The following is a 25,891-nucleotide window of genomic DNA, read 5'->3' as shown; positions in this document are numbered from 1 at the left end:
GCCTCCTCCGTTCAACGCGCTTCCCGCGACAGCGGGAGCGCGATCCAAAATTAAAGGGCTCCTGCCCTAGGGTCCGCCTCCTGCCTCCTCCGTTCAATGCGCTTCCCGCGACAGCGAGAGCGCGATCCAAAATTAAAGGGCTCCTGCCCTAGGGTCCGCCTCCTGCCTCCTCCGTTCAACGCGCTTCCCAGTCAGTCTTCTGGGCATAGGCAGCTCACAGTCGGGGGTTCAAGGCAACCCCAAAGTCACCACACCAGCAACACAGGGCCGGTCAGGTGCAGAGGTCAAAGGAGGGCCCAAAACACATAGGTGCCTATGGAGAACAGGGGTGCTCTGGTCCCGGTCTGCTGGCAGGTAAGTACCTACGTCCTCGGGGAGCAGACCAGGGGGGTTTTGAGGAGCACTTGGGGGGACACAAACAGGCACATAAAACAAACCCTCAGCGGCACAGGGGCGGCCGTTGCAGTGTGCTAAGTAGGCGGCGGGTTTGCTATTGAAAGCAATGGAGAGACCCGGGGGTCACTTAGGCGATGCAGGCAGGGCACAGGGGAGCTTCTTGGGCCAGCCACCGACTAGGCTAGGAAGAGGGCCGCCTGCTGGTCACTCCTGCACTGGAAGGCGGCTCCTTTCGGTCATGGGGGCTGCGGGTGCAGGGCTTGGTCCAGGCATCAGGTTCCTTGTTACCAGGCAGTCGCGGTCAGGGGGAGCCTCTGGATCCTCTCTGCAGGCATTGCTGTGGAGGTGCGGGGGGGGTCGACTCAGGTTACTCACCTCTGCGCAGTCGCCTTGGAGTCCTCTCTGCGGTGTTTGTTCTCTGGAGCTCGAGCCAGGGGCGTCGGGTGCAGGGTGTGAAGTTTCACGCTTCTGGCGGGAAGAGAGAGTTCTTTGAAAGTTGTTTCTTTGTTGCAAACTTGTTGCAGGTTTTGAACAGTGCCACTGTTCTCGTGAGTATCTTGGTCCTTCGGGTTCAGGGCAGTCCTCTGAGTCCTCAGTGGTCGCTGGTCCCTATTGGATGCGTCGTTGTGCAGGGTCTTTGAGCCTGGAGACAGGCCAGTAGGGCTAGGGCCAAGTTAGTTATTGTCTTCATCGTCTCTGCAGGGCTTTCAGGTCAGCAGTCCTTCTTTTTGTGTAGGTTGCAGGAATTTGATTTCCTGGGTTCAGAGTCGCCCATAAATACTGAATTTAGGGATGTGTTTAGGAAAGGGGGGCAGTCCTGGAGGGTGGCTACACCCTCTTTGTGCCTCCTCCCTGAGGGGAGGGGGGCACATCCCTATTCCTATTGGGGGAATCCTCCAAGCTCAAGATGGAGGATTTCTAAAGGCCGGAGTCACCTCAGCTCAGGGCACCATAGTGGCTGTCCTGACTGGGGAGTGGCTCCTCCTTGTTTTCCTCATTATCTCCTCCAGCCTTGCTGCCAAAAGTGGGGGCAGTGGCCGGAGGGGCGGGCATCTCTACTAGCTGGGATGCCCCGGGTTGCTGTAACAAAAGTCATGAGCCTTTGAGGCTCACCGCCAGGTGTTACAGTTCCTAGAGGGGGAGGTGAGAAACACCTCCACCCAGTACAGGCTTTGTTCCTGGCCACAGAGTGACAAAGGCACTGACACCATGTGGCCAGAAACTCGTCTGGTTGTGGCAGGCTGGCAGAAACTGGTCACCCTAGCACTAGGAGTCGGATTGGTATTCAGGGAGCATCTCTAAGATGCCCTCTGGGTGTACTTTACAATAAATCCCACATTGGCATCAGTGTGCATTTATTGTGCTGAGAAGTTTGATACCACTTCAGTGTAGCCTTTATGGAACTGTGGAGTTCATGTTTGACCAGCTCCCAGACCATATACTCTTAATGGCTACCCTGCACTTACAATTTCTAAAATTTGCTTAGACACTGTAGGGGCATAGTGCTCATGCACATATGCCCTCACCTGAAATATAGTGCACCCTGACTTAGGGCTGTAAGGCCTGCTAGAGGGGTGACTTATCTATGCCACAGGCAGTGAGAGGTGGGCATGGCACTCTGAGGGGAGTCCCATGTCGACTTAGTCACTTTCTCCCCACCAGCACACACAAGCTGAGAGGCAGTGTGCATGTGCTGAGTGAGGGGTCCCCAGGGTGGCATAAGACACGTTGCAGCCCTTAGAGACCTTCCCTGACAACAGGGTTCTTGGTACCAGGGATACCATTTACAAGGGACTTATCTGTGTGCCAGGGCTGTGCCACTTGTGGGAACAAAGGTACAGTTTAGGTAAAGAACACTGGTGCTAGGGGCTGGTTAGCAGGGTCCCAGCACACTTTCAGTCATAACTGGCATCAACAAAAGGCAAAAAGTCAGGGGGTAACCATGCCAAGGAGGCATTTCCTTACACACTGCAAGCAAAATATGGTCACGAAGCGCAGTAAAGCCAAATGTTTAACCGGATTTATGACTGGTCTCTAATTTATCATAGCTTTATTAAGCATATCTCATACCGCTCTTATAACTCCAAATGCGACTGTAATATAAATCTCAAAAAAGGTTCAAATGTGCAATTTTACTAGAGAAGTTTAGTTAATAGCACTGGACATTCGTCGGCAAAGTAATCATGAAACGTCAACCTCAGAAAGATAATGACTGCTACGTACATTAGAAGGTACTGCTACTCGTGAACAGATGTGAGCGATGTTTAACGTGTACTCTTTAGATGGGGAAATAAATAAAAAAACTAAGATTGTTCACATACCAGTGCACCCTAATTACTTGAAACATCATGACTTACCTGGAAGTAGAAAAATGCTTGACCAAACCAGTAATGCATTATTGTTACTTGGGCCGCGTCGTATTTCAGTAGTTTCCAAACAAATGTTTCCATTATGTTCTGAATGCCAAGACAAAATACCAGCACCGGTAAATTGTGTGGTCGCAAGAGAAGGGCCGCCAGAAGAACCAATCCAGTGTACACTTCCCAGAGGCCGCTTCTTTTTGTCTTAGAGTCCGAGGCAATAACTTGTGATTTCAGCAGATCTTTTGTTCCGGTAAAGAGGATGCCCAGCACAAAAACGTAAACAAACCGGGCTTCGATTATTCCCCTGCACACAAAAGGAGAAAAATAGTGTGTACAATTAACATGTCACATTTTGTATAAACTACATGGTGATTGATCTTTCACCCTGTATGGTCAATTAGTTTTTTAAAAGAACAGTAAATATGGAATCCCATGAATTAGCCTCAAGCATCATAATTAAGTTTATATGGTAAATGAATATAATTAGGAAAGAACGAATAGTGTTTTAGCATGTGAACAAAGTATTGACTGCGATATCGCTGACACCATTCCTTTACCCCTCCCTTTATTTTTAAGTCTTGCTACAAACGGCTGCAGAGTCCTCCACACTTCATGTCAGTCATAAAAAGAGACTAAAGGGCGGCGCTTTGGTTCCACCCTTTAGGTCATCCGCCTCACAAGGCAGCTAAGAGTCGGACTGAGCCGCAGCTGTGTTAGTCCAGCTAAAGAGCTCTTCTATGGCACTGCGTGAGAAGTTGTATCGATGCCTAACAATGGACTCTCCTTGATGCGCTTCTCACCCACTGACCCAGAAGAAACAACTCACGGCACATGTGCCAGCAGCCGCAAGGCTGGTGAGGGAAAGCATGACGTACTCTGCTGCTCGCTTGAAGCCGCATAATATTTCAACGTGTTAACACCGCCCTTCCATACATATATAAAACCTCGACTCCTGCTTAAGAAATGGGTACAGCTGGCGTCTCATCCGCTGACGATACGTACGTCGTTCACATACAATACTACAATTAGGAGCAATGTGTAACCACGGTGTCTCCTAGATTACTTTTTAAAGTTTGAATACACATTCTCAGTGAAGAAGATTAAGTATTATGAATGCAACAAGTATCCCGATATTGCCGTTCGACACAGGATAACATATTTGTTTTAAAAATGCAAATATATTTAAAAAGCATAAGGCCACTGCACGGAATTGTAATGAAGCAGTGACGAGCGAGGGGAAGCCCTCCTGGCGACGTCATGGCAGTAAAAATCTGCATACAGCAGACTGCATTTTTTCTGCACAAATTTACAACGCGTAGCTACAATATGAGTACATGAAGAAACAGCTCCTAGACTTCAGCTTCTGGCCTTTCTGGAGCTACAGAAGCGTTGGCGACATTTTATGTCTTTCACCTGTGACAAAGTGGCCACCGACAAGGTTACATTACATTCAGTCTCACACTCAAGTCGCAGCGAGGTCTGATGGGACTTTGGGAGCCCCCCTCCTATCTTTCTTGCACGCGTCAGTTTTGTGCCTCCTATCTACATGTCCAATATCCCCTATCTAGTGGTGTGTGCAGTATTAAGTCTTTTCTAGCTTAAAAATGCTTGTTGATGAGTTCGAAATGCGACATGTATTTCTTTTCTCCCAAAAAAGTGTCGTAATTTGTTTAATTCATACTCCAAGGTAAAACAACGACTTCCTTTTATCTGCAAGTTCTTCATGTGGATCAGCATTATTTTCCTGTCTTCTTTCTAGGTATGAATCCATGGGTACTTGAACTAGGCAGAGAGCAGCAGGGTGCAGAAGAGGGGTAAGGCCCTATGATACAGGTCAGGATTGCTTCCAATGAGGCAGAACACACTGTGTGCAGAAAGGCAAATTTTCTATAAAGAAAAGTACGTACGGTTTTTAAGGGTTTAAAGCCATCAATAAGCATCCTGATGATATGACAGGAAAGCACTGGAGGTGTGATGGAGAGGCCTGACGGGGAATACACCTGTGGAGTAATAACCGAAAGGGCGAATCACCGATTATGTAGCTCCTGGAAGGCATGTATGTCAAGATACTGTAGAGATGTCAGAAAGTTGTTGGTAAAACTCTACTTCACGAGGGAGGTGAGCTTCACATCTTCGTAGAACTATTAAACAGCTTCCTAGAGAGCAGTATAATGACATAAATAAATCTGCAGTGTCACTGGACATGCATGTAGTACCATACTTCCCAAATGAGTAGGGCCAGAAAGTAGGAGTGGGTATGTGTATTTGTGAGGGGTGACAGAAGAAATGGACAGCTTCCTTTTTCCAGTAATGCAGTAAAGTCACTTTTATGTACAGTTACTTCAACTTTATTTAAGTATGCCTTCAATGATAGTCCATTTAAATATCGATTTTAATTGGAATCACTGCTTTTGTGCTTCTTTTTTTTTTTTTTTAATTACTGGTGTGATTGGAAGTACTACGAAATATTGACCGCCAGAATATCTTGGTACAAGAATATCGAGAAAAGTGCACATAGGAAAATATAGATGTAATATTCCTATCTCTACATCTATGTACCTTGAATGAATGAGTGAAATTTCCAATCACCTTTCCTTTCTCCAGTGTCTAGCTCTCATTTTGCTTCTTGGGTATCTGTTTTACTTTCTCTCTTCTTGCCTACTCTCACCCTTTTCCCCGCTACCCCTTTCAGTTTGCCACTACATCTATCATCCCCTTCTTGTCCCTTCTTGTCCCTCCTACTATCTTACTTTTTCTATTTACGCTTACTTTCCTTCTTTCTTCTCTCCTTTTCTAGAACCAATATTTTTTTATGATCTCTCTGGCCCTCTTCTCCACAGACCATGTTTGGCAACTGAAACGTTCTTCTGGCTGTGCACGGCCAAGAGCAGCCACTGCAATCTTTCGTTGGCCACTGTGCTTTTCGCTGTAAACCAGTTCTGGAAGACCACCATCCTGTGGACCATCAGGAACCGGAGAAGTCCCCTATGATATGGAACAAAGAAGTTAGTGTAATGTGGCTATCATATCACTGCTACTTTTTATCCATTATTGTTGGATAGAGCATCAGGCTGAATGGATATTGGGGGGTTTAACTGCTTTAGGACGGAGGCCAGCCCGTTGACATCCAGTGCACTACCTTAAATGTGCGGTGGACTTCAGTGGATCATCCACAGTACTGGAAAACAAAATGTTTCTGCAAAAAAAAAAAAAGACACTTGAAACATTTTCTTTTCCAAAATCAAAGTCGGGATTTGACGGGACTGCTTCCCTCAAGTCCCAAGTTTGATTTGTGCACTAAAGGTACAGCAAAATAAAAGTGAAAGCAGACTGGGCTAACAGAATCGACAAGGGTCATAAATGTCCTACCTCACAATGGGCCAGATGTAGCAAAGGGTTTTACCCATTCTATCCTTATGGGAAAATGTGTTCGTACATATGGCCTCATGTTCCTTCACTTCTCCCAATAACAACAGTTACTCACTTGCGTGGCTGGGATATAGCCAAGGAAAGGAAAGGTCCCAAACAGGAAACACCAAGATTTTGCCTTGCAAACTGACCCATTCTGTTGATGTGGGTACCTGTGTTATTTAGGATAGAGCTTGGCCCACACCCAAGGAAATCTGCCAGGCACAGACATTTCCAAAAACAAGATAACTAGGGTATTCTGAGGTGGTGTGGCTTGCAAGGATCCCAATAGCTTTTCTTATCCAGTGTTATGCGGTTCCTACTTTGGTAACAGGTCTGTGTGTTTAGGACAGCAGCCCTGTCGAGTGTGGGAGACTGAGTGCAACCCACCTCTGTAAACATCAAAGTTTGGATAAATCAGATTTTCCCCATATTTCTGTGAAAGAGAGAAACCATAAAATTCTTACCATCCAACATTCGAAAATTTCTCCCAGTTAAAACAGTACCCTAAATGTTCACCAGGTATTATGCATTTTGTATATTAATAATATAGGACCTAATAAAAGCAGTTAATTTGCTATGACCTTAAATTTAGATAAAGATAAAGCAGAATTTCAAAGGAGTCAACGCATTATGAAAAGCAGATTCATACTACAGAGAAATCTTAGATTACAATATATAGAAACCCATAAATGTTAGTCGATATTGCATGGAGATGTTCATAGAGGTCAAATATAAAATGCTTTCAGCCATAAATACCCTGGTTATGTTTTCCAAAATATCTGGTTCAAGTAGATAAATCTTTAGTGTGTTGACCCTGGCAGGGTTATCCAGATACTAAACCATTTTTGAAAGGTAGTTAGTATGTTATATTAACCCTTTGTGACATGGCAGGCTATATAGGGCTATTATAGATTCACACTACTACTAGTTAAGGTGTTTGCAGCCCTCTGTAGCAGAATCATGAATCCAACAAACTATCTGGCTTCTGCAAACAAAATAAAGATCTCCGGAGCAAAAACATTTTGTCACCGGGCTACATTTCACAGCTGGCCACTGAACCTAGAAAGGCAGTAGCCTGGAGAAATGTCAGTTGTACCTGCCCAATAGGTTAAACAAACCACTATACCATATTGGAATTTGGAGATTACTTGGTTTAAGTGGTGACACAAAATTGATTTTCCCTATATAATTCCCATAGGGTTTTTAGATTTTAAACACAACTACAATCCAAATTGCTGGATGGAATTACGCCAAATATGGTAGAAAGGTAGCTCTTGGTCCAGAAGCGCCCTTCTTTGGTTATTAGGTGTAAATCCATTTAGTAGTTTTTGAGATACTAAAAAAAAAAGTACCCAAGTTTGTACAGCTAGAGGCGCAAACACTTCACAAATCCTCCTGATATCATGCAGAGATCCGATTGACTGCCAACACTTCAACCAGGAGGTGTTGGCAGCCATTTTGGGACTTAGACTCAGCTGAGTCCCAAACAAAAAGATAACAAGCATGTGCAATGCAATAGGCCTCGCATTTGTGAGAGTTAGATCTACTGGTTGTTAATGAAAATGTCTTTTGACTATGTGTTTTGGTTTGGAGTGTAGTGGATGTATGCCAGGTGACACAGCAACCCTCCCAGGTCTGTCACTGCAGGAGAGAGGACACAACAAGGCCGCCATCTTGGTAGTGTTTTTGCCTCATTCCTACAAACTGGCTGTGATACCCTAGAGATGCAACCATTTCTAGTGTGTTTACCTAAACTTTAATAGCACCAACCAAGCCACAAAGAAGCACCTTTGCAGCATTTAACCTGGAGAATGAGGGGGTCGATACAGTTAGGAGTGAAGAAAAGCAGCCATACATTTCTGTGTGAATTATTATTATTATTATTATTTCAAAGGAATTATTCCTCCACATTGGCAATACCAGCCTAACTTTTAAAAACATTGCCTGTATACAAAGATAATAACAGAAGAGGCAGCTTAACTGAGAAGGAGGCTTCAAATGTGTGCAGATTGTTGAAACAGAGCTTCCGTGGTAGACGGGAAAACAGGATAGGTTCCAGATGTGTGACATCTGTGACCTTGGGTCAGTGTTTTCAATGGAAATACAGAAGGGCTGGTACTCCGTATTTAATTTAAAGCACTGCCTTGGATTAAGAGTCTCATGACAGTCCTGGGCTCAGGACTGGGGTCTGTAGAACAGAGACTTGTACCTGGATCTCCTGGGCCTACAGGGCTGGTTCACTGGCATTTTTTCAGGCTATGAAAAGTAAAATTAAAAATTTATGTTATTCTTGGGAATCCAAAGTAGGTCCAGAACCATGTCAGAGTTTCTTGATACCCACATAAGATAAGTTAGGTAAAAATCATTTATATAGAACTTTTTTACACAGTGGTTACCCTGCAAACCTGGCTTGGATCCTGCATTCCCAGTTCTTAAATGGACATGTGTGTTCTATAATGACATGCAATAAAGTGCTCTAATAACCTCGACATATACCTATAATATGCAAATAGCACATAAGAACCACAACATAAAAATGAAATAAAAAAAAACTGCTGTAAAGGGCACTGCTTCCTGTGTCACTTTGTGTTCTATAAATAGACCACTCACTCTATCAGCTCGTGAGGTGACCAACATCTCTCCTCCCTGAGAAAGGAGAATGACAACAGAGGACCAAAACAAGCACTTCCAGCAAATAGAAAAATCCAGTGTTCAAAATATTTGAATAGAAAGTACTTTAGGCCCATACAAATTATGAAGTGAAAAGTTACCCAGCCCAAAGATGCTATGAAGCAGCCAAGGCTTTGCAGCCTGAGCCACAGATGGCTGTTTCAGAATGCAAAGACCCGCAACAAGCAAATTAGGCCAAACTTCAGTGTACAGAAGTAAACAAAGCCTATTTGACCACAAATCACCAACTTAATTTTAAATGGCAAGTTAGAATTACAGAAGCAAAACAGTAACATAATTATTCACAGGGAGGAGGGGGCATTGGGCTGCCACCCGGCTTGGAGTCATACCTCCTCCACTAATATTCTACGCTTGTGTGTGTGTGTTTTGTTTCAGACACAAGGGAGCGACATTCACTAAGAAAGCCTTCAGTATTAAGTTTACTGCTACATTAAAAAGGAGATTTTCAATTCTGATTTTGGAATTCTCAAAGAATTCCAGAAGTAAACCTGGGATGGGAGCCTGCAATGGTCACAACTTTTCAGAAGTACTCACAATCGTAAGCAGCTACACATACATAACTGCTCATGGAAAACAATTTCATATGAGAAAAAATGATTAATAAGACATTTACCTTTTCCAACATTTAAATCCACATCTCCTACAACTCTACAACTTTTAGGGATGTTTCCCCTCACTGTGTTACTGAGACATGATTTACCCCTGTCTGTAACAGCAAGTCTCTAAACATTTCCAGGCTGAGAATGTTTATAAGTAGTTACCAATTCATATATTTGTCAGTGTGCACAAACTCTCTATGGCACCCCCACCGTGGAATGCAGACTCCACACCCTTGAGAGCAGATTTATTCCAACCTAATGTTACACAATAACAGTGTTATATTATGTGTGTGTAAATTGAATGATAAACTCTAATTCATATTCCACTTTTATAAATAAAGCCATTTACACAAGTAAGTTGAACCTAAACATGCAAATGAGTGTGAATCGGACAATGAGTGCTATGGGGCACATGCTTACCGGGAACTCATTTGACAAGTAAATCTCATGGTGCCCAATTAGGAGCTGGGAAGAGGTTTGCATCCAAAATAAACCAGCAGACCAGGATGTGGACATTGATCCAGCCAAAGAAATCCACTGTCCACATCACTGTTGTGCCACTGGACACTGCAGTTGTGGTGCCTTGTGTTATATCATGCTGGTGCTTTCAGGTTTTGACACAGTTTCCAGCTGGCAAGCAGCTCTGTGTGAATTGGAATATCAAATACAATATTCTAAGACATGGTGAGGCACATTCTGCTCCATCGTTTTTAGCTTGTCTGTGCCATTACAGGCTGGGAGAAGCCAAGTGAGAATGAATTTGGCCCTGCTGTTCAATGGATGTTTTGTTGGAACAGCTGAGCCAGGGACCAGGGCAATTTTCAGCTCCTCAGCCAAAATAGAACCGTACCAATGGTGCAGTCCCATATAGGTATTTAAGGTAAATTGGCAATAATATCACCTAACCACTAGGTGACTCCATAAAGCACCTTCCTTACACCACAGCGCTTGGTTAGGCCACATACCCTCTGAAGGAGAAATTGTGCATCCCCAAATGCAACAAATATAAAGCAGACAGCATTAGTGTACCTCTGGTGTGTATTTGTAGAACACACAATGAGAATAAGCTAAGACAGCCATGTCCCTTCCAGGCAGTGACTCCGCTCTGACCTCTCTTAAAGTCAAAGAAGATGTCCAGAAATAGTCTGGTCATGTGACAGGAATATGTGTGTGCATTGAAAATGCTGTGAACCACTGCTCTGAAACAGATCAATGTTGTGGTGATACTGAGAGTGGATGTGTTCAAGTCTGTAAAGCATAAATAAGTGCTGTGCCAGCCACAAATTCTCAGTGCCTTACAAGTCATACATAGGAATCATGTATTACTTTAAAGAAAATATTAACTCCTGTGTTGGAAACCTAGACTGCGTCATGTATACATACTGCAGGTGTAAAGATGCATTCCTCGTTATGACACCATCACGCAACTAATGCAATAACAATAATACTAAAATTATAATGATCATTTATGTAGTACACATTAGGCATGCAGTGTCTCCTCTTGGTGCATGTTAGTAAGAGGAAGGGCCACTAGAATGATGCAGTTCTGTGACTGACATTTTCTGCAGAGAAGCTGATCCTTTAAAGAGGTCATCTGGTCACGTTTTAGTTGCTGACTCTTGTGGTCATACATGAAACTGGTACTAATAAGGAGAAACTAATGTGTGCTAAATGACACGCACTGGCTCAACATTCTATGATTCTGGGCAAATCACCTAATCTTTCCTAGCTACCAAAATATAATGTGTTCTTGTGAAATGTAACCAGTGCTCATGTAAAGCACTGTAATACCTTTGTATCAAGTTTGCACTAACTGAACTCTATTTGAAGAGGCCCAATTTACATCCAAAGCCTAGACTGTTTTGCTATCAAGCTTGAGGCTGTGAAGTGCTTGGGTCTTTAGTGACAACTCCTTTTCCACCATTTTGGAGACTTTCCTCCATCTTCTTGCTTAGAACTAACCTATGTGCTTGGTTGGTGACCCTCTGGAAGTTATCAAGAGCACATGCTATTGCCTAGTGTTAAGCTCCACTCAAGTCAGTTGGTTAATGCACCCACTGCAGAGGTCTTGAAAGAACGAAAATGTCACAGGTTACAATACTGACAAAGCATTTTCACCTCTTCATCTCTGCAAGGTTGATGCATATGCATTATAGCGATTTTGTTAAGAATTGCAACTGCTTTGCAGCGCTATGAAATGGCAGAACCTGTTTTGCCAAGTACTATATAAAAAAATAAAATACGAGTTATTCCCAGACTGCCCCAACACGCACCAGACAAAGAACCCTAGCGGACAGGATGTGGCGTATGGACCAGAGCTGCCATCTTTGTAGCTGAGGAACACAGTTCGAGTCTCAGCACCGGCTTAACCTGTGATTCTGGGCAAATCACTTCATCTCCACTTGCTACCAAAAATGAATGTGTTCTTGTGTAATGTAACCGGTGCTCATGTAAAGCACTGTAATACCTTTGTACAGAGTTTGTGCTATATTAAACTGCAAAAATTTAAGTGCTCAATACCTTTGGGTCAAGTTTGCGCTTCATAAATCTGCAAAACAAAAAAGACCACACAGACATAGTAAAGAAACAGCAAGATGCCAGAAAACAAGGAAGAGGAAGAAACAACATACCGCCATGAACCCGAAGCTGTGAGGCCAAAAAAAAATTAAAAAATTGTATGCCACACTAAGGTGCATGGGCGATCGTACAATAATCCATGTAACAGGGTCAAGTCTCCAAGGCTGTAACAAAACAGCCTCAAGTCGGGACAAACGTGAAGCACTTACTTACAATATCAAAGGACTTTTGAAAGGCAGGCCCAGGAATGAATTAAAGTGATGGGCGTGAGGTTGGTGTGGTTAAAGCCCACAGAATAGATTGATGAGAAGAGCAGCACTGCTATGCTCTACCTAATACAAAATAAAGAAAAAGGGGCAGGGCAGCAATACCCAGACCCCTTAGCCTTGGTGCACGGGTCCCCCTGGGACTCCGCCAAGGCAAGAAAGCATTTCTTTTTTATATTAGTGCTAAATCGCTGCAGATTCATAAATTTGTGGCAAAACTTTAAAAAAAACAAAAAAAAACAAGCGTGGTGTTCCATGCTTGTCTTTAGTTTAGCCCCTGGGTGGGCAAGGTCCCGGGGGTATGGGGATAATTAAAAAATAAAGGAGGGGGTGCACGGAGACCCCCCTAAGGCTCCAATTACACTCCTATTACACTGAGCCTCCCTGTGGCTTAATTAAAAAAAATAAAAGATAAAAAAAGAAGGAGGGGGTCCACGCAGACCCGCCTCCTGGGGCTTTAATATGCCCCAGGGACCACTACCTCCCCGGGGCTACATTACAAAATAAACAGAAGGGTCCACATAGACCCCCCCCCTCTGGACACCACCACCTTCCAGGGACAAATACATAATTTGAACATGGAAAGGGGCCCTGTCAGGCCATATACGCCCGTGGAACTCAACCTCACCGGGGCTGGCACATGCAAATTAAAGGAGGGGGGCTGTGCGACCCCCCCATTCTGAAGCCATTAAAGGCACTGGGAACAGCCTTCCCCCAGGGCCGGCTTCTGCTATCTCCCTGGTCGAAGGCCACACCCTGCAGGCACATCCCGCTGTCCATGGCCAAAGGCCATGGGCGGCAGTAGTTGGTTTAACGTAAAGAAATTAAAATGACAATGTCAACAAACACAGAAATTCACTGAAAAAAACATAGGTTACAGGGATATTATAGTTAGGCTGAGATTTCAAACATACAAAAACCATAGAAAATCATCAGTTAGAGTTACTTCAAGTAACTATAACTTGTGTTCTAAGATAACTATAACTTGCGCCCTCGACATGAACTATGGCATCATTGGCATTTTCTCTGCGGTATTTGCAATATTATTATTGATGAGAAAACTGTCCATGGCGGGGGCGAGAAATATAGCTAGGGCAGGAGTTATAGTTAATTGAAAAAACTAATGATAACTGCTGAATTTGTCTGGTTTTATACGTTTGAAATATCAGCCTAACTATAACACTTCTGTTACCATTGTTTTCTTAAGTGAATATATATATATATATATATATATATATATATATATATATAAATAAATTAGGTCTACTGGCAGTCGTCAGTATGTAGTTATAGTTAGGACCTAGTTTCCATGGGGAAAGCGATTTTTGTTTTGGTAATAACAAAGGTGTCGTCTGAGGAATCTTAATTAATTTTTCAAAAATATTCACTCCAGCTGCTGTCTGGAAAGTTTAAGGGTGATTCGTCAAGCAGGGGTAGAGAAAAATGGGTAGGGGTGGCTCAAAACATATTTTCACCATGCAATATCCCATAGGGATTTTAGACAAGGTTAAAGCCTGAACCGCTGAACAGAACTACACCAAATTTGGCAGAAACCTAGCTCTTGGTCCACAAAGATCTCTTGTAATTTGGTGTAAGCCTGTTCAGTAGTTTTGGAGTTATTAAGAGCCTGGGGGGAGATAAACCTTTAAAGTGATGGAAGGGATCAGGATAGAGGTACCCAACCCCATGGGCTGATGGAGGGATCTGTGAGGGACCCTTCATGGGCAAGAAATTGTCCCAAAACATTTGTTTGGGGGTGCGCGAGGATCTGTGGATCCTCTTCTGTGTTCAGCATGGCCCCCATGTGAAACTGTGACGAATATGCAGATCCAGACCCCAACTATAACTCTCACCCTCACCATGCACTGCTAATTACCCCACATATTATGTCAGTCATGACATATTCTATGACATAATTGAACATATCACTGCAACATTTGCAATAAAAGTATTGATGAGAAAACTGTCCATGGCAGGGGAATGAGTCATAGCTACCTTACGGCACGATATTTTGTTACTTGAAATAACTAACTATAACTGCTAAATTTCTATAGTTGTACATTTGAAATGTCATCCTAACTAGAATGCCCCTGTTACCTTTGTTTTTTATATTGGAAAAAAAAAATAAAAAAAAAAAATATATATATATATATATATTGTGATGAATGTTATACTCACGTTTGGATGCAGAGCAGAACAGAGTCACTTCTGGCCTAATTTTCAAGGTCTTGTGCTCTCACTCAGGAGGCTGAAGGGTCAAATTCTAGTATCCCAGTTTGTTTGTTATTTCACTAGTGTTTTGACTGTTAAACCTTCCGAGTGATGGAACATTCATGTTTCTTTCCTTTCACATGCGTGGGTTTAATGTCATAGGTATGTCTGGAAACAGCAGGGTAAGGAGTCACCTGTGGTGTAATGGTTAAGGTCACAGGCCCTCGCACTGAAAGTTAAGGGTTCTATTCCAGGTGCGCCTGTGGTCATTCCCCTACTCTAAGTTGCTTTAAACTTCAAAAGTTTAAGGTTCGTAATGAAAGGTGATCTCACTCTTTTTTTTATCTGACAAAGACATTTTTCTTTTCAATATGTTCAGAAATATCTCATTCTAAGTATATCGTTCCTCAAAGCCTAAAAAAAACTCTCTCTCTCCTCCCTTTTTCTCTCTCAATTTTTTTTCAATCTCTTTCACCCACTCAGACCCTTACCCCTTACGCACCCACTCACAGACCCACTCAGACCCTTATGCACCTACCCACAGCCCCACTCAGACACATCGACACACGCACTGAGACTGTCACCCACCCACTCACCGACCCACTGAAACCCTCATGCACCCAGTCACAGACCCACACAGAAACTGACGCACCAACTGAGACACTGATGCAGCAACTCACACACTCAGACAGTCATTCTCACGGCCACTCTCACCCCCTGGTACACCCTCTCACACCTATTCTCACACCCAGGGAGACGGGCGGCGGCCAACTACTGCTGCTCATGGCCAAAGGGCCATGCACAGCATGGGGTTGGGTGGTTAGGGGGGATGGCCGCAGGGTCTGGTCGCAGGCCAGGCCCTGCAGCTGCGCATGGCCAATGCCATGCACAGCAGTGGTTGGATTAACATATAGTGATGAAAATAAATTTACATTAAAAAAATCATGAAACAACCAAAGGTTACAGGAACGTTTTAGTTGGGAAATAGAATTTAAAAAAAACATAGGAATTCACTTAAAAATCCGAGGTTACAGAGACGTCATAGTTAGGCTCACATTTTAAATGTACCAAACCATAGAAATTCACCTGTTATAGTTAGTTATCTAAAATAACTATAACCCGTGCCCTAAGGTAACTATAACTCACACACTCGCAATGCACTGCTAATTACCCCACAAATTACAGCACTCATGACATCTTTGATAATATAACTGATAATGTCACTGTAACATCTGCAGTAAAATTATTCCTCAGATAACTGCATGGCGGGTGCACGAGCTATAGTTACCTTAGGGCACGGGTTATAGTTACTTTAGACAACTAACTAGAACAGGGGAATTTCTATGGTTTGGTACGTTTAAAAACTGAGACTAACTATAACATCCCTGTAACGTTTGTCTTTTTAAGTGAATCTTTATCAGAAGACAGTTGAAAACATGGCTATTTCCAAAACAACTACACCACCATACAACCTACTAACAGAATCCGGAAAGATAGCTGCACCCTCTCAATCTTCAGTTTACAATCCACAGACTGGAAACAGCCCAAACAGCAAGCTACTTTCCATAGGTAGGTAAGTTACGGCAGGATGACCTACGGTTCACCAGGGTATTACATAGCTATGTAATTTCATATATATCATTTCAGGCTCACACTAATATTTATACCATAAAACACAGTGACAACTGTAACTTACACCTCTTTCATTAACATAAGACAAATCTGCTACAAGTGTTGCCCATCACCAGTACTGTACACCCAGTAAATCATCCATCTTCAAATGAAGCATGGATTAACTGAAGAGAACTGTTGCACACTGCTGGTCAATCGCAGAACTTTAATCTAGTCCACTACTACAGGTCCCAAATATCTTTAACACTAGGGCCGTTTATTTACATCTCACACTGACACTCAGATATGGGATGATAGTAATAATGCCCATCCCAGCACATCTCTCCACTTCTCTCTCACTCCAACCATGCCAGCTCAAACCCACAAATATACACAAAAATTCTAAATGGACAACCCAGTTCAATAACCAGCAAGGCAGGCTGTAATCATAAAAAATACCATAAGGGGACCTACAGAGCTGTTTAAAACTGCCAGCCTTCTCAAAAATGATAAACTGCACGTCTGTGTCTCTCACACCTCACCATCCACCACACTGTTATGCGCTGTGTCCCATAACAAGATAACCACCACGGTGTGGTTATCATGCAGTGCATGGAAACACTTCCCAAACAGAATCAGAAATCAAAAATAACATCATTCTTATTGCACAGCCTATATGGCAGAGCTTGCTGCCCATGTAGGGAAGCAATCAGTGCACCATACAGAGACAGTAAGAGCTATACACATTTTTAAATACAATACAGTACTATATTTATCATTTGTGCATTACCAAGATTTGCAGTGAGCCTATTAAAATCTTTTTTCCATTGTAAGCACTGAAACATTTACTAATAAATATTTTGTGTATTCTGCAATTGTATTTGCATAGAAATGAATTAACCTAGAAAATAACGTGCACCTCGAAAATGCGCTCACTTGAATGGCTGCCATCAATTATGAAAACTGTGTAATAAACAGCTTATTAATGTTTATTTGGAACTTATAACAATTTAAAATGCAGTAATGGCTTATACTTACTATTAAATGTTATGTATTGGCTTAAATTAACTGTAGGCCTCAAAGCTGCCGAGGACTGAGCATTAGTATTGCACTGGAGTTTATTAGAAAAATGCAATGTCAGAATAAAATGTGATCTCATGCTGTGCTGAATAAAAGTATATTGTTCTAACTGAAGGTTGACCCGAATCATTACCTGTAGCAAAAGTTGTTTTCTTGTCTTTACTAGAAGTTGTGTATTAGGTAACGTGAGTAGAAACCTGAATGTATCAAACTTGTTACAAATGTTAACATGAAGCATATGATAAAGTGATGTCCCCAGGAATTAAGAATGGATGTACAGAAGGATGGAAGAATATAAAAGTTGCTTCTTTACGTGTCAAACGATGTGCGTAAGAAGAGAAAACCAGTCATCAACGTGTGAAAGACTTTTAGTTATATCTTAGACTTGAAATGTCAGTTCTACTGGACTAATGGCTATCGCCTGGTTCCTCGACCTATGACAACGTGGGACAACTTTAACTTAACTGCACTGCACTAAGAACTTTTGGCCTTTTCTGCTCAATTTGTCTTGGGTTACACCTCGGCATTGCTCCGCTGTTTATTTCTTGTGCTCAATGTGTAATGCTGATGCTGCTCGAACTGATGTCTGCCTGACGAAGACTGCTCACTGCTTGCTGATTCATATGGACAGGTATATCAGTCACAAATGTCTTTATCGTTGATGATGATTGTTGATGTCTTTTATTTTTAAGTACTAACTGATGCATTTTAATAGAGCCATAGTTAGATGTTTTCCAAATTTGTGCAGACTAAATTCTTTTGCATGAAGTCCAACATGCTGATGCTAATCTGATGTTAGTAAGTTTTTCTTTCATTCAACTAATTGCTATTTGATGTTACTCAGTTGCTGAACCTCAAATGTAGGTTATTACTATTGCGCAATTGCTCTTATTGTTGATTTGTTCTTTGGCTTTGAAAGCATTGGTTATCAACACATTGATTAGATTAAGATTCTTTAGGCGATTCGGTCAACCAGTATTATTCTTATACTTATATGTGGTGTTGAGACTAATATACGTGACACTAGTGTTGTTAACTTAGGGAAATAAATTTTCTAACTGATACTAGAATTGTGGTTATTCATGGCCTATTTGGTCATGGTGCATGAGAATTACTGTCTCTAAAGAATTTTCGCATTGTCTATTTGATGATATTATTAAATGTGGATGGCTTATGGTTGTGAACATCTTAAACGAATGAAAAGGTCCATCGGCATACGAACGTGTCCCCTTATCAATTAACATATAAAGGGCCAATAAGCTAAGACGCGCTCTCAAGAAATGGTAGCAGAGTAGCATGGTTTCTCTCTTTAAGGGCACATTCTTGAGAATAGTCTATGGTTTGTCTCTTAAAGAGCACATCCTCGAGTATTGTTGTATGGGTTATTTCCTTAAGAGATCCACATAGTGTCCTGTGGGAAGGATAGCAGCTCAAAATTGATTTGGTTAAGATTTTCGGATTCTATGACACAAAATAGAGAGAAAATGTGCCCCTAAAAACCTAGGATGACTTTCCCAGATCCCTGGAGCTTGCCTATGATTGTCTGACTGTGTTATCGGCATTCTAGTGACAGTGTGAAGGAACTAGGTTTTTGTGCTTGCACAGCTTATGCAGACCGTAGGCGAATTGTGATGGTTGTGAGGGTTAGAGAGTTTGCATACTCCAAATGAAGTTATTGAAGGAGTTTGCGTACTCCGAAGTGTGAGAGTAGGAAGTCGTCGAACTTCACACGTGTGTGGCGCTTTGTGCTAAAAAGTTGTCCAAGTGGTTGTTGTTATAAGGGCCGTGATAGGTCTAAGACTCCAAAATATATTGAAAAGTGTATTAGACACTTGGTTTATTGTTGTAATTTGTCTGTTTAGTAGGTTGATCGGGCGTGGGCGACAAGTCAGAGCGTGAGTCCAAGTGAGTGAAAGAATGTTTTGACCGAGATTTTGCAAGTGCTATGTGCACCAAGACAGACCCATTGATTAGTGGAGAGTACAATTTGCAGGTCGAATTTTGCTTGCGAATCAGGGGAACTGAGAAAGAAAACGTAGCTGCTAGAGTGAAAAGGCCGTCAGTAAAAAATCCGTAAGGCTCCTGAAGCGACTGTTACCCTACCTGTAGCGAACAGATACATTTTGGTATTTGGGATTGTTGAAGTGCTCGCAATAATTTGCATCAGTTTAGAGTGAGTCTGGGTGAAGGAGGACAAGCCGCAAGACTTTGTCAGCATCTGTACGTGTGAGTGTGACCCATTAGAGCCCCGCTGGGAAAGGTTGCTTAGTGAGAAGGGTCGCGCACGGACTGGTGGACAACCATGAAGCATAATTGGTCGAGAAAGGTCGGTGAAAGGGATTTTGGGATTAAAAGTCACTTCCTGATTTGACTGAACTATCGTAAAATTAGCTGCATTTTAATAGAGCCATAGTTAGATGTTTTCCAAATTTGTGTTGACTAAATTCTTTTGCATGAAGTCCAACATGCGGATGCTAACCTGACGTTAGTGGGTTTTTCTTTCATTCAACTAATTGCTATTTGATGTTACTCAGTTGCTGAACCTCAAATGCATGTTATTATTATTGAGCAATTACTTTTATTGTTGAATTGTACATTGGATTTAGAAAGATTGGTTATCAATGCAATGATTAAATTAAGATTCCTTAGGAGATTCGGTCAACCAGTATTATTTTTATACTTATATCATGTGGTGTTAAGAGTAATTTACGTGATACTAGCATTGTTAATTTAAGGAAATACATTTTCTAACTGATACTAAAGGTGTGGTTATTTGTGGCCTATTGGGTCATGCTGCGTGGGAATTACTGTCTCTAAAGAATTTTCACATTGTCTATTTGATGATATTTATAATGTGGATTGTTTAAGGGTGTGAACATCTTAAACGAGTGAAAAGGTCCATCAGCCTAAGAAGGCGTCCCCATATCAATCAACATATAAAGAGCCAATGAGGTAATAGACGCTCGCACCATCACCTTCAGAAGTGCGAAGAAAATGCACTTCACTTCCGTTTTCAGTGCGATTTATTTTGACATATTTGTACAGTCAGTTTTTAGGTGTTTAAATTTTGATCTGGATTAGAAAACATTGACATCCTACAGTCTTTCTTTTCGTGCTCCATGTACCCCCTGTGAAATTGACCCATAGTTCACTTTACAAAATTCTCTCACTTTACAATCATAGAAAGAAAAGTAAACAACATCATCTTGTTAAAAGAATAAGCAGCAAGAGTACATATGATGACATTTGACCTCTGTCTTTGAATGCAAATGTGACAATATAAAAACAAGATTTAAAGGCAGTTTTGCTTGTTCACTTTGGAACTCCAGCATGGCTATTATAGGAGTGCTGCAGCACCCCCACCCCTCTAAACTGAGTTTCGGATAAATACTATGTCAGTTGCTCAGGTCAATAGGGGGTGGGTGGGCAAAGATTAAATGGGCTGGCACGGCCGGTAACTACAGCCCTGCTTGCGTCCCTTACTTTTGCACTGTGTGAAACTTTTGAACACTTTACATTGTCTGACAGGATAAAATGAGATGTTCATTATTATTATTATTGTTACTATCATCATTGTTTACTGCTGTTGAATCTCATACTAGCATATTGGTATAAATAAATACCGTATTACGACAGTGAAGCATTCGCTTCTTATTTATATTAAATGAGCTCTAGGAAACGGCTCTACCGACCTAAACAATTTAAGAAGTTTCTCAAATGAGTCCTTTTTGAAGGGCTGTCCTGTATACACAGTGCATACCCAAGGTTCACTATATCCATAATGGGTTGGCCTTGTTCCTCTTAAACCTGTGGTGATCTTCAGGTGCCGTGTCCTAGGTTTCTGGCTGTACATAAGCGTGACCCCCGTCTCCCATGTACACTGCTCCTTACCTTCAAGGGAAAAAGAGGCGTCCTGTGTAAATGCCTTTTGTTTCTGTTGTGAGTAAGGTCCGCAGCTGGAGCACTTCTGTCTTCAGTACAATGCTACTTTTATTTCCCCTAAAGATCGCTTGAAGTGGCATATGCGGATCTCTGCTACACAGAACAGCAGTATGCTAATTATCCCCTTACCTCCCTTCACAAGACCTGTTTTTTAATGACCCAAGGTTTTGTAAACACTGCCTTCTCTGGTGCTTTGCTTAAGTTTATTTTCACTCTGGAGAGGAGGAATGTACCTACTGATGACTCATAAAAAGCGACTGAGTGGCAGGCTTAAATAAACAGGGCTGCCAAAAAACAAGTCTTCTTTCTAAATTGTCTGGCAAGTATGTAAAAAGACAAGCTTTCCTGAATACCCTCTCAGAGATCTGGGTCTGAGCAGCAATTTTCTTCACATGCACCTGCCACAAGGGAAACACGAATGGGCTCCTCTATAGGTGTCAGAGGACTCTGGTCAAATTGTGGAGGCTATTCCCTGGATCATAGATGGCCAGTTTGCGCAACTATGGTTGTTATGGAACATGTCCACACATGAGGACCTGAACTATGGCCCAGATATTCAGGAAAGAAATACTTTTCCAGAGTAAATCCTCACCTCAATCGATCTGTTGTTTGATCCGCTACTAAGCATACTGGTTGTCCTGGTGATTAACTATGACCAGACACTGACTGAATGCATCAATACACAGGTAGACCATGCACTGACTCTCTGCAGCCATCTAAGCCCACCTCACAAGTTGAGGTCATCCAATAAAATCCTGCTGGACTTGATTGTGGTCAAAAATATTAAAATGGTTGTTGACCAGAACAAAACCAAACAACACAAAAAACTCACTGTTTTAGTAACAGTAGATAGTGGTTGTTTATTTACACACATTTGCATTAAAGTCTGTATACATTTTAACACAGAAAATTATAAAAAAATATCAAAAATAATCAAAGTTAATACTTCATTGGCATAAATGACAAATTCTGAACTCTTCCTCAGAACATGTGCTGCAGGTAAAATTGTTAGCCACACAAGGCCCCAGTTTCAAACCTAATAAAACAAGAACAATTAGATCCAAAGTCGATTTTAAATAGCACTGTAAACTAAAACTGGAAGTACAATCAGCTAGCACTTTAAGCCTACTGACTGAGAACAATTCTACTGTGAAGTAATCTACTGGTAATTGATACAAGCGCCTAAGTATGACTTCATAATTCCTTTGGTAATCCAAGAAAGAAGTTATTCTTCAGAAATGTTAATGGCAATATGATGTTATTTATCAGAAAACACGCCATCGTTAAGACAGTGTCTTAGGGTACCATTCACTGCATTATTAATGTAATAGCATTAGATAAATATACTTTATATAGAATGTGAGAGTACACTTCAAATGGAATTCTAGTTAATACCAACTACAGAGGAAAATACGCTCTTAAAGCCAAAAGCAGTTTCTAGTAGTAGCATTCATTTATATCACCCCTTTTAATCTGTGCTGGATAAACATATGCAACAACCTATAGGAGGGTCAGGAACTGGACCTTAGGTGTGCTGGCAACCCCCCTAAAACAAGACTAGTTCTATTGTGGTTCTATGAACTGTTTTGTTCACCTGAAGGCAGTTAATGATGCAAGACATTTAACCAAATAGTAGTGTAGTTAGATCTCATGGGGTGCTCACAGTAGTGATCATAGATAGAAGGTCCCAATTCTTCTCATATTTGGCAAGCAGTCATGCAAGGAATAAGAGCAGAATTTAGATATTCAATTAGTTATCGTGCAGAAGCAGAAGGGAAAACCAAGAGAACAACCCATGAACTGTAGCAGTAGCTTTGTCTGTATTTATTAGACCAGATGGGAGATTTGGTTTGGGAAGCAGAATTTGCATAGCATAAGTCCAGGAATGTTCCCACAGGCTACAAGGCTTTCTACCAGAATTTCAGGTGACACATAAATACATTTGTAGGCAAAGATGAGACCCCAGGACCAGCTGCGAGGAAATTGTTGCTAGGGTTAGATACAGCCAATCAAAAAGCAAAAAACAATTTAGAGAGCGCTAACAAGAATTACAAGGTACTAGCACATAAGAGAAGATGAGTGAATCCTAGATATCAGGTGGGTGACTAGGTGTCTTTAAAACAATTACATTTTAAAGGAAACAGAACGTTGCCAACCCATTTTTTAGTCTCTTATGAAATTTAAGAGAAATATAAATCCAGTAGCTGTCAAATTAGAATTGCATTTGCAACTTGGGGTACATCCAGTGTTTCATGTCTCACTCTTAAAAATAAGAGCCATCTCACAGAGAAATTATAAAAGGCTAGGCCCATAAACAAACAGGATTGAGACCTATCTATAGAAATCTTGGGACCCTAAGAGGCGAAGTAGAAGCTATACTAGCCAAAGATGCTACCCATCAAGTGGTAAGTACTTAACATTTTTTGTGAGAAAGCTGCAAATTGTTGGTGTTTAAGTTATGACAACAATCAACTATATTCACGCCAACAATCAACTATATTCATGCCAACAGAACACCAAAGACCTTGGAACCACTGATAAGGACTTTTAGAAATGGGGTCTTTCGTTGGCAGTCAGGTTACCCCCTGTACAAGCAAGGACCCTCTCTCTAGTCAGGGTAATTCACACACAATCCAAATTATCCTGTGCCCACCTTCTGGTAGCTTGGCACTGAGCAGTCATGCTTAACTTAGAAGGCAATGTGTAAAATATTTGTGCAATAAATCATGCACTAACAAAGTATAAACACCACAAAAATACACCACACGGGTTTAGAAAAATATAGACTATTTGTCTGGATAAAATAAGGACAAAACAATCAAGATTTGATACACATTGAAATATCACTTTAGAAAATGATAAAAAGAATCTTAAGTTCTTAAAAACAATAAGTGTCTCTTACAAGCACAGAGTACCTGGTTTGCGTCTAAATTATCTGCAGGCGACTGCGGAGGAGGAGAAGCATGGAAAATGGGGAGGTGTGTGTCGGTTTCTCCGGGCACACACAGGCGATGCGCCGATATTTTTCACGCAGACAGAGCCTTGCGTCGGATTCTGGCACGTGGACTTGGATCCTCTTCGTGTTGCGGGGTATTGGGATACCCCGGGGACGATGCGGAGGAATCCTGGGAGCCGGGCTGTGTCGTTCCGGTTGGCCGTACAGTGATTTTCTCACCGTGATGCAGGCTGTGCGTCGTTTCTGGCAGGCTGTGTGTCCAAATTTCACCGCACAAGGAGTTCTTTGCAGAGATGAAGCCTTTTTGGCCCTGAGACTTTAGAAAACAGGAGGCAAGCTCAATCCAGGCCCTTGGAGAGCACATCTCAGTAGAACCAGAGGGCAGCAAGGGAGGGCAGCAGTCCTTTGCAGAAAAACAGTCAGGTGAGTCTTTTAGGCAGCCAGGCAGTTCCTCTTGACAGGTTGCAGGCTCAGGTCCAGAAGTGTCTGAGTTGGTAGGGCCAGAGGCTCTGTTTAAATACCAAAAGGTGCCTTTGAAGTGGGGGAGACTTCGAAGAGTAGCTTAGAAGTGCACAAGGCCCCCTCTCAATTCCATCCTGTCTGCCAGGGTCCAAAAGGGGGTTTGGCAGTCCATTGTGTGAAGGCAGGCCACTGTCCTTTGACATTTAAGTGTCAGGCCCTCCAACCTCTCAGCCCAGGAAGAACCATTCAGTATGCGGATGTGTGCAGGTGTGACTGAGCATCATGTGTTTGAGGTTGTCTGAGTGAAATGCACAACGGAGTGGTCAACTAACCCAACCAGACGTGGATTGTAAGGCACAGAAGGATTAAAGTGCAGAGAAATTCTCACTTTCTAAAAGTGGCATATTCTAAAATAGTAATCTTAAATCCAACTTCACCAGTCAGCAGGATTTTGCATTATCATTCTGGCCATACTTAATATGATCTCATTACTACTTTCAGATCAGACTCTACCACTCAAACAGTAAATGAGGGTAGCCCTAATGTTAGCCAATAAAAGGAGCAGGACTCACAGCAGTGTAAAACGAATGCAGGAGTTTTACACTACCAAGACATACAAACCACACAGGTACATGTCCTGCCTTTTCCCTAAATAGCACCCTGCCCTATGGGTTACCTAGGGCCTACCTTAGGGGTGACATATGTAGAAAGAGGGGGGTTTAAGACTTGGGAATTATTTTTACACACAGGCCTTGCAATGTCAGGCCTGAGACATGGTTAAAGGGATACTTATGTGGTTGGCACAACCAGTGCTGCAGGCCCACTATTAGCATTTAATCTACAGGCCCTGGGCACATGTAGTGCACTTTACTAGGGACTTATAAGTAAATTAAATAAGCCAATTGGGTATGAGCCAATGTCACCATGTTTTAAGGAGAGAGCATATGCACTTTAGCACTGATTAGCAGCGCAGTGGTAAAGTGGGCAGAGTCCTAAAATCAGCAAAAACAGTGTTAAAAAAGAGGAGGGAGGCAGGCAAAAAATTAGGGGTGACTACCCTAAGGCTGTCAGATCTAAGAAGGGCTTACTAAATCGCTTTCTGCTGTTTTACCCCACACTATACAGAGCGGAACTATGTGATCCTGCCCTCAAGGAGCAGTACTTGGATGGAGTTCGATACACTGTGATTCCCAGATAAGTATTAATGACCTGGAGGAACCTATCTCTGAAGAAGAAAATAGGGCTGCTATCTAACCTCTCCCTAATGGAAAAGCTCCTGCCCCAGAAGAATTGTGTAACTTGTTACATACATCACTAGTGGAACTT

General features: G+C 42.1%; 1 protein-coding gene across 2 annotated transcripts in view; it reads right to left on the bottom strand.

The window, feature by feature from the left end:
• Positions 1-25,891, bottom strand: part of PIGG (phosphatidylinositol glycan anchor biosynthesis class G (EMM blood group)) — a 990,222-nt gene that overhangs the window by 287,501 nt on the left and 676,830 nt on the right. For both annotated transcript variants that reach the window (XM_069236721.1, XM_069236724.1), the window contains one exon: positions 2,754-3,063. In XM_069236721.1, the coding sequence (XP_069092822.1) occupies positions 2,754-3,063 (310 nt within the window). The remainder of the gene's footprint in view (positions 1-2,753; positions 3,064-25,891) is intronic.

This window comes from Pleurodeles waltl, chromosome 1_2 (assembly GCF_031143425.1).
Source record: "Pleurodeles waltl isolate 20211129_DDA chromosome 1_2, aPleWal1.hap1.20221129, whole genome shotgun sequence".
Taxonomy (NCBI): Eukaryota; Metazoa; Chordata; class Amphibia; order Caudata; family Salamandridae; genus Pleurodeles; species Pleurodeles waltl.
The sequence above is the reverse complement of the archived record's forward strand: the minus strand, read 5'-3'. Positions and strand labels throughout refer to the sequence as shown.